Source organism: Hyla sarda, unplaced genomic scaffold, assembly GCF_029499605.1.
Source record: "Hyla sarda isolate aHylSar1 unplaced genomic scaffold, aHylSar1.hap1 scaffold_2654, whole genome shotgun sequence".
Classification (NCBI taxonomy): domain Eukaryota; kingdom Metazoa; phylum Chordata; class Amphibia; order Anura; family Hylidae; genus Hyla; species Hyla sarda.
In genome coordinates, this window is record NW_026609347.1 from 1 (window position 1) to 10000 (window position 10000).

At 45.8% G+C, this 10000-nt stretch overlaps 1 protein-coding gene across 1 annotated transcript in view; it reads right to left on the reverse strand.

The window, feature by feature from the left end:
* Positions 1-4018: 4018 nt before the first annotated feature.
* Positions 4019-10000, reverse strand: part of LOC130324642 (centrosomal protein of 112 kDa-like) — a gene marked incomplete at its 3' end in the record, with an annotated part of 26505 nt that continues 20523 nt past the window's right edge. Inside the window, exons 6-7 of the mRNA XM_056553262.1 lie at positions 5460-5552; positions 4019-4078 (exon numbers count right to left, since the gene is read on the reverse strand). Of these exons, the coding sequence (XP_056409237.1) occupies positions 4019-4078; positions 5460-5552 (153 nt within the window). The remainder of the gene's footprint in view (positions 4079-5459; positions 5553-10000) is intronic.

A 10000-nucleotide genomic window follows, 5' to 3' on the forward strand; every position in this document is an offset into this window, starting at 1 on the left:
AACAGTGATTACTCTCTGAGTACAGATAATGTATAGATGTGACCTGCAGTCCTATGTAACACCACAGATAACAGTGATAACTCTCTGAGTACAGATAATGTATAGATGTGACCTGCAGTCCTATGTAACACCACAGATAACAGTGATAACTCTCTGAGTACAGATAATGTATAGATGTGACCTGCAGTCCTATGTAACACCACAGATAACAGTGATAACTCTCTGAGTACAGATAATGTATAGATGTGACCTGCAGTCCTATGTAACACCACAGATAACACAGTGATAACTCTCTGAGTACAGATAATGTATAGATGTGACCTGCAGTCCTATGTAACACCACAGATAACACAGTGATAACTCTCTGAGTACAGATAATGTATAGATGTGACCTGCAGTCCTATGTAACACCACAGATAACAGTGATAACTCTCTGAGTACAGATAATGTATAGATGTGACCTGCAGTCCTATGTAACACCACAGATAACAGTGATAACTCTCTGAGTACAGATGATGTATAGATGTGACCTGCAGTCCTATGTAACACCACAGATAACACAGTGATAACTCTCTGAGTACAGATAATGTATAGATGTGACCTGCAGTCCTATGTAACACCACAGATAACAGTGATAACTCTCTGAGTACAGATAATGTATAGATGTGACCTGCAGTCCTATGTAACACCACAGATAACACAGTGATAACTCTCTAAGTACAGATAATGTATAGATGTGACCTGCAGTCCTATGTAACACCACAGATAACAGTGATAACTCTCTGAGTACAGATAATGTATAGATGTGACCTGCAGTCCTATGTAACACCACAGATAACAGTGATTACTCTCTGAGTACAGATGATGTATAGATGTGACCTGCAGTCCTATGTAACACCACAGATAACAGTGATATCTCTCTGAGTACAGATAATGTATAGATGTGACCTGCAGTCCTATGTAACACCACAGATAACAGTGATAACTCTCTGAGTACAGATAATGTATAGATGTGACCTGCAGTCCTATGTAACACCACAGATAACAGTGATAACTCTCTGAGTACAGATAATGTATAGATGTGACCTGCAGTCCTATGTAACACCACAGATAACAGTGATAACTCTCTGAGTACAGATAATGTATAGATGTGACCTGCAGTCCTATGTAACACCACAGATAACAGTGATAACTCTCTGAGTACAGATAATGTATAGATGTGACCTGCAGTCCTATGTAACACCACAGATAACAGTGATAACTCTCTGAGTACAGATAATGTATAGATGTGACCTGCAGTCCTATGTAACACCACAGATAACAGTGATAACTCTCTGAGTACAGATAATGTATAGATGTGACCTGCAGTCCTATGTAACACCACAGATAACACAGTGATAACTCTCTGAGTACAGATAATGTAGTAGATGTGACCTGCAGTCCTATGTAACACCACAGATAACACAGTGATAACTCTCTGAGTACAGATAATGTATAGATGTGACCTGCAGTCCTATGTAACACCACAGATAACACAGTGATAACTCTCTGAGTACAGATAATGTATAGATGTGACCTGCAGTCCTATGTAACACCACAGATAACACAGTGATAACTCTCTGAGTACAGATAATGTATAGATGTGACCTGCAGTCCTATGTAACACCACAGATAACAGTGATAACTCTCTGAATACAGATAATGTATAGATGTGACCTGCAGTCCTATGTAACACCACAGATAACACAGTGATAACTCTCTGAGTACAGATAATGTACAGATGTGACCTGCAGTCCTATGTAACACCACAGATAACACAGTGATAACTCTCTGAGTACAGATAATGTATAGATATGACCTGCAGTCCTATGTAACACCACAGATAACAGTGATAACTCTCTGAGTACAGATAATGTATAGATGTGACCTGCAGTCCTATGTAACACCACAGATAACAGTGATAACTCTCTGAGTACAGATGATGTATAGATGTGACCTGCAGTCCTATGTAACACCACAGATAACAGTGATAACTCTCTAAGTACAGATAATGTATAGATGTGACCTGCAGTCCTATGTAACACCACAGATAACAGTGATAACTCTCTGTGTACAGATAATGTATAGATGTGACCTGCAGTCCTATGTAACACCACAGATAACACAGTGATAACTCTCTGAGTACAGATAATGTATAGATGTGACCTGCAGTCCTATGTAACACCACAGATAACACAGTGATAACTCTCTGAGTACAGATAATGTATAGATATGACCTGCAGTCCTATGTAACACCACAGATAACACAGTGATAACTCTCTGAGTACAGATAATGTATAGATGTGACCTGCAGTCCTATGTAACACCACAGATAACAGTGATATCTCTCTGAGTACAGATAATGTATAGATGTGACCTGCAGTCCTATGTAACACCACAGATAACAGTGATAACTCTCTGAGTACAGATAATGTATAGATGTGACCTGCAGTCCTATGTAACACCACAGATAACACAGTGATAACTCTCTGAGTACAGATAATGTATAGATGTGACCTGCAGTCCTATGTAACACCACAGATAACAGTGATAACTCTCTGAGTACAGATAATGTATAGATGTGACCTGCAGTCCTATGTAACACCACATATAACAGTGATAACTCTCTGAGTACAGATAATGTATAGATGTGACCTGCAGTCCTATGTAACACCACAGATAACACAGTGATAACTCTCTGAGTACAGATAATGTATAGATGTGACCTGCAGTCCTATGTAACACCACAGATAACACAGTGATAACTCTCTGAGTACAGATAATGTATATATGTGACCTGCAGTCCTATGTAACACCACAGATAACACAGTGATAACTCTCTGAGTACAGATAATGTATAGATGTGACCTGCAGTCCTATGTAACACCACAGATAACACAGTGATAACTCTCTGAGTACAGATAATGTATAGATGTGACCTGCAGTCCTATGTAACACCACAGATAACACAGTGATAACTCTCTGAGTACAGATAATGTATAGATGTGACCTGCAGTCCTATGTAACACCACAGATAACACAGTGATAACTCTCTGAGTACAGATAATGTATAGATATGACCTGCAGTCCTATGTAACACCACAGATAACACAGTGATAACTCTCTGAGTACAGATAATGTATAGATGTGACCTGCAGTCCTATGTAACACCACAGATAACACAGTGATAACTCTCTGAGTACAGATAATGTATAGATGTGACCTGCAGTCCTATGTAACACCACAGATAACACAGTGATAACTCTCTGAGTACACATAATGTATAGATGTGACCTGCAGTCCTATGTAACACCACAGATAACACAGTGATAACTCTCTGAGTACAGATAATGTATAGATGTGACCTGCAGTCCTATGTAACACCACAGATAACAGTGATAACTCTCTGAGTACAGATAATGTATAGATGTAACCTGCAGTCCTATGTAACACCACAGATAACAGTGATAACTCTCTGAGTACAGATAATGTATAGATGTGACCTGCAGTCCTATGTAACACCACAGATAACAGTGATAACTCTCTGAGTACAGATAATGTATAGATGTGACCTGCAGTCCTATGTAACACCACAGATAACAGTGATAACTCTCTGAGTACAGATAATGTATAGATGTGACCTGCAGTCCTATGTAACACCACAGATAACAGTGATAACTCTCTGAGTACAGATAATGTATAGATGTGACCTGCAGTCCTATGTAACACCACAGATAACAGTGAAAACTCTCTGAGTACAGATAATGTAGTAGATGTGACCTGCAGTCCTATGTAACACCACAGATAACAGTGATAACTCTCTGAGTACAGATAATATATAGATGTGACCTGCAGTCCTATGTAACACCACAGATAACAGTGATAACTCTGAGTACAGATAATGTAGTAGATGTGACCTGCAGTCCTATGTAACACCACAGATGACTAGAACTACTATTCCCAACATCCAGTCTCTCACCTTTTTCTCCCATTGATGTTCCGCATGCAACTTTTCCTTTTGAAATTTGCTTTCTTGTTCCTGTGGGAGATAAGATTTCAAGCATTAGGGGATGCTGGGACTTGTAGTCAGTGCTGTGGTATAGATATCAGAGGCATTAGGGGATGCTGGGACTTGTAGTCAGTGCTGTGGTATAGATATCAGAGGCATTATGGAATGCTGGGACTTGTAGTCAGTGCTGTGGTATAGGTATCAGAGGCATTATGGAATGCTGGGACTTGTAGTCAGTGCTGTGGTATAGGTATCAGAGGCATTAGGGGATGCTGGGACTTGTAGTCAGTGCTGTTGTATAGATATCAGAGGCATTAGGGGATGCTGGGACTTGTAGTCAGTGCTGTGGTATAGATATCAGAGGCATTAGGGGATGCTGGGACTTGTAGTCAGTGCTGTGGTATAGATATCAGAGGCATTAGGGGATGCTGGGACTTGTAGTCAGTGCTGTTGTATAGATATCAGAGGCATTATGGAATGCTGGGACTTGTAGTCAGTGCTGTGGTATAGATATCAGAGGCATTAGGGGATGCTGGGACTTGTAGTCAGTGCTGTTGTATAGATATCAGAGGCATTAGGGGATGCTGGGACTTGTAGTCAGTGCTGTTGTATAGGTATCAGAGGCATTATGGAATGCTGGGACTTGTAGTCAGTGCTGTGGTATAGGTATCAGAGGCATTAGGGGATGCTGGGACTTGTAGTCAGTGCTGTGGTACAGATATCAGAGGCATTAGGGGATGCTGGGACTTGTAGTCAGTGCTGTTGTATAGATATCAGAGGCATTAGGGGATGCTGGGACTTGTAGTCAGTGCTGTTGTATAGATATCAGAGGCATTAGGGGAATGCTGGGACTTGTAGTCAGTGCTGTGGTATAGATATCAGAGGCATTATGGAATGCTGGGACTTGTAGTCAGTGCTGTGGTATAGGTATCAGAGGCATTAGGGGATGCTGGGACTTGTAGTCAGTGCTGTGGTATAGATATCAGAGGCATTATGGAATGCTGGGACTTGTAGTCAGTGCTGTGGTATAAATATCAGAGGCATTAGGGGATGCTGGGACTTGTAGTCAGTGCTGTGGTATAGTTATCAGAGGCATTAGGGGATGCTGGGACTTGTAGTCAGTGCTGTGGTATAGATATCAGAGGCATTATGGAATGCTGGGACTTGTAGTCAGTGCTGTGGTATAGATATCAGAGGCATTAGGGGATGCTGGGACTTGTAGTCAGTGCTGTGGTATAGATATCAGAGGCATTATGGAATGCTGGGACTTGTAGTCAGTGCTGTGGTATAGATATCAGAGGCATTATGGAATGCTGGGACTTGTAGTCAGTGCTGTGGTATAGATATCAGAGGCATTATGGAATGCTGGGACTTGTAGTCAGTGCTGTGGTATAGATATCAGAGGCATTACCCGCATGTCGTGCTTCAGTAGATGTTCCTGCTCCTGCACTTGCTGACGACTCCGGGACAGGGATAGCTCCAGCTCCTCTATGACAGCGGAGGCCTGGGGGGGGGGGGGGGAGGAGGGGGGAGGAGGGCAGGGGGTCAGTGACTACTGATATACTCCTCCTATCCACTGTATACACCCTCCTCCTATACGCTGTATACACCCTCCTCCTATACGCTGTATACACCCTCCTCCTATCCACTGTATACACCCTCCTCCTATACGCTGTATACACCCTCCTCCTATACGCTGTATACAACCTCCTCCTATCCACTGTATACACCCTCCTCCTATACGCTGTATACACCCTCCTCCTATCCGCTGTATACACCCTCCTCCTATCCACTGTATACACCCTCCTCCTATCCACTGTATACACCCTCTCCTATCCACTGTATACACCCTCCTCCTATACGCTGTATACACCCTCCTCCTATACGCTGTATACACCCTCCTCCTATCCGCTGTATACACCCTCCTCCTATCCGCTGTATACACCCTCCTCCTATCCGCTGTATACACCCTCCTCCTATCCGCTGTATACACCCTCCTCCTATCCGCTGTATACACCCTCCTCCTATACGCTGTATACACCCTCCTCCTATACGCTGTATACACCCTCCTCCTATACGCTGTATACACCCTCCTCCTATCCACTGTATACACCCTCCTCCTATACGCTGTATACACCCTCCTCCTATCCGCTGTATACACCCTCCTCCTATCCACTGTATACACCCTCCTCCTATCCACTGTATACACCCTCCTCCTATCCACTGTATACACCCTCCTCCTATACGCTGTATACACCCTCCTCCTATACGCTGTATACACCCTCCTCCTATACGCTGTATACACCCTCCTCCTATCCGCTGTATACACCCTCCTCCTATCCGCTGTATACACCCTCCTCCTATCCGCTGTATACACCCTCCTCCTATCCGCTGTATACACCCTCCTCCTATCCGCTGTATACACCCTCCTCCTATCCGCTGTATACACCCTCCTCCTATCCGCTGTATACACCCTCCTCCTATCCGCTGTATACACCCTCCTCCTATCCACTGTATACACCCTCCTCCTATCCACTGTATACACCCTCCTCCTATCCACTGTATACACCCTCCTCCTATCCACTGTATACACCCTCCTCCTATCCGCTGTATACACCCTCCTCCTATCCGCTGTATACACCCTCCTCCTATACGCTGTATACACCCTCCTCCTATACGCTGTATACACCCTCCTCCTATCCACTGTATACACCCTCCTCCTATCCACTGTATACACCCTCCTCCTATCCACTGTATACACCCTCCTCCTATCCACTGTATACACCCTCCTCCTATCCACTGTATACACCCTCCTCCTATCCGCTGTATACACCCTCCTCCTATCCGCTGTATACACCCTCCTCCTATCCGCTGTATACACCCTCCTCCTATCCGCTGTATACACCCTCCTCCTATCCGCTGTATACACCCTCCTCCTATCCGCTGTATACACCCTCCTCCTATCCGCTGTATACACCCTCCTCCTATACGCTGTATACACCCTCCTCCTATACGCTGTATACACCCTCCTCCTATCCACTGTATACACCCTCCTCCTATCCACTGTATACACCCTCCTCCTATCCGCTGTATACACCCTCCTCCTATCCGCTGTATACACCCTCCTCCTATCCGCTGTATACACCCTCCTCCTATCCGCTGTATACACCCTCCTCCTATCCGCTGTATACACCCTCCTCCTATCCGCTGTATACACCCTCCTCCTATCCGCTGTATACACCCTCCTCCTATACACTGTATACACCCTCCTCCTATCCACCGTATACACCCTCCTCCTATCCACCGTATACACCCTCCTCCTATCCACCGTATACACCCTCCTCCTATCCACCGTATACACCCTCCTCCTATCCACCGTATACACCCTCCTCCTATACACCGTATACACCCTCCTCCTATACACCGTATACACCCTCCTCCTATCCACTGTATACACCCTCCTCCTATACACCGTATACACCCTCCTCCTATACACCGTATACACCCTCCTCCTATACACGGTATACACCCTCCTCCTATCCGCCGTATACACCCTCCTCCTATCCGCCGTATACACCCTCCTTCTATCCGCCGTATACACCCTCCTCCTATCCGCCGTATACACCCTCCTCCTATCCGCCGTATACACCCTCCTCCTATCCGCCGTATACACCCTCCTCCTATCCGCCGTATACACCCTCCTCCTATCCGCCGTATACACCCTCCTCCTATCCGCCGTATACACCCTCCTCCTATCCGCCGTATACACGCTCCTCCTATCCACCGTATACACCCTCCTCCTATCCACCGTATACACCCTCCTCCTATCCGCCGTATACACCCTCCTCCTATCCGCCGTATACACCCTCCTCCTATACGCCGTATACACCCTCCTCCTATACGCCGTATACACCCTCCTCCTATACGCCGTATACACCCTCCTCCTATACGCCGTATACACCCTCCTCCTATACGCCGTATACACCCTCCTCCTATCCGCCGTATACACCCTCCTCCTATACACCGTATACACCCTCCTCCTATACACCGTATACATCCTCCTCCTATACACCGTATACACCCTCCTCCTATACACCGTATACACCCTCCTCCTATCCACCGTATACACCCTCCTCCTATCCACCGTATGCACCCTCCTCCTATACACCGTATACACCCTCCTCCTATACACCCTCCTCCTATACACCGTATACACCCTCCTCCTATACACCCTCCTCCTATACACTGTATACACCCTCCTCCTATACACCGTATACACCCTCCTCCTATACACCGTATACACCCTCCTCCTATACACTGTATACACCCTCCTCCTATCCACCGTATACACCCTCCTATCCACCGTATACACCCTCCTCCTATACACCGTATACACCCTCCTCCTATACACTGTATACACCCTCCTCCTATCCACCGTATACACCCTCCTCCTATCCACCGTATACACCCTCCTCCTATACACCGCATACACCCTCCTCCTATACACCGTATACACCCTCCTCCTATACGCCGTTTACACCCTCCTCCTATACACCGTATACACCCTCCTCCTATACACCGTATACACCCTCCTCCAATACACCGTATACACCCTCCTCCTATACACTATATACACCCTCCTCCTATACACTGTATACACCCTCCTCCTATACACTGTATACACCCTCCTCCTATACAACCTCCTCCTATACACCGTATACACCCTCCTCCTATCCACCGTATACACCCTCCTATCCACCGTATACACCCTCCTCCTATACACCGTATACACCCTCCTCCTATACACTGTATACACCCTCCTCCTATACACCGTATACACCCTCCTCCTATACACTGTATACACCCTCCTCCTATACACTGTATACACCCTCCTCCTATACACTGTATACACCCTCCTCCTATCCACCGTATACACCCTCCTATCCACCGTATACACCCTCCTCCTATACACCGTATACACCCTCCTCCTATCCACTGTATACACCCTCCTCCTATACACTGTATACACCCTCCTCCTATCCACTGTATACACCCTCCTCCTATCCACTGTATACACCCTCCTCCTATCCACTGTATACACCCTCCTCCTATACGCCGTTTACACCCTCCTCCTATACGCTGTATACACCCTCCTCCTATCCACTGTATACACCCTCCTCCTATCCACTGTATACACCCTCCTCCTATCCGCCGTATACACCCTCCTCCTATACACTGTATACACCCTCCTCCTATCCACTGTATACACCCTCCTCCTATACACTGTATACACCCTCTTCCTATCCGCTGTATACACCCTCCTCCTATACACTGTATACACCCTCCTCCTATACACTGTATACACCCTCTTCCTATCCGCTGTATACACCCTCCTCCTATCCGCTGTATACACCCTCCTCCTATACGCTGTATACACCCTCCTCCTATCCACTGTATACACCCTCCTCCTATCCACTGTATACACCCTCCTCCTATCCACTGTATACACCCTCCTCCTATCCGCCGTATACACCCTCCTCCTATACACTGTATACACCCTCCTCCTATCCACTGTATACACCCTCCTCCTATACACTGTATACACCCTCTTCCTATACACTGTATACACCCTCCTCCTATACACTGTATACACCCTCCTCCTATCCACTGTATACACCCTCCTCCTATACACTGTATACACCCTCCTCCTATACACTGTATACACCCTCCTCCTATACACTGTATACACCCTCCTCCTATCCACTGTATACACCCTCCTCCTATACACTGTATACACCCTCCTCCTATACACTGTATACACCCTCCTCCTATACACTGTATACACCCTCCTCCTATACACTGTATACACCCTCCTCCTATACACTGTATTCACCCTCCTCCTATACACTATATACACCCTCCTCCTATCCACTGTATACACTCTCCTCCTAT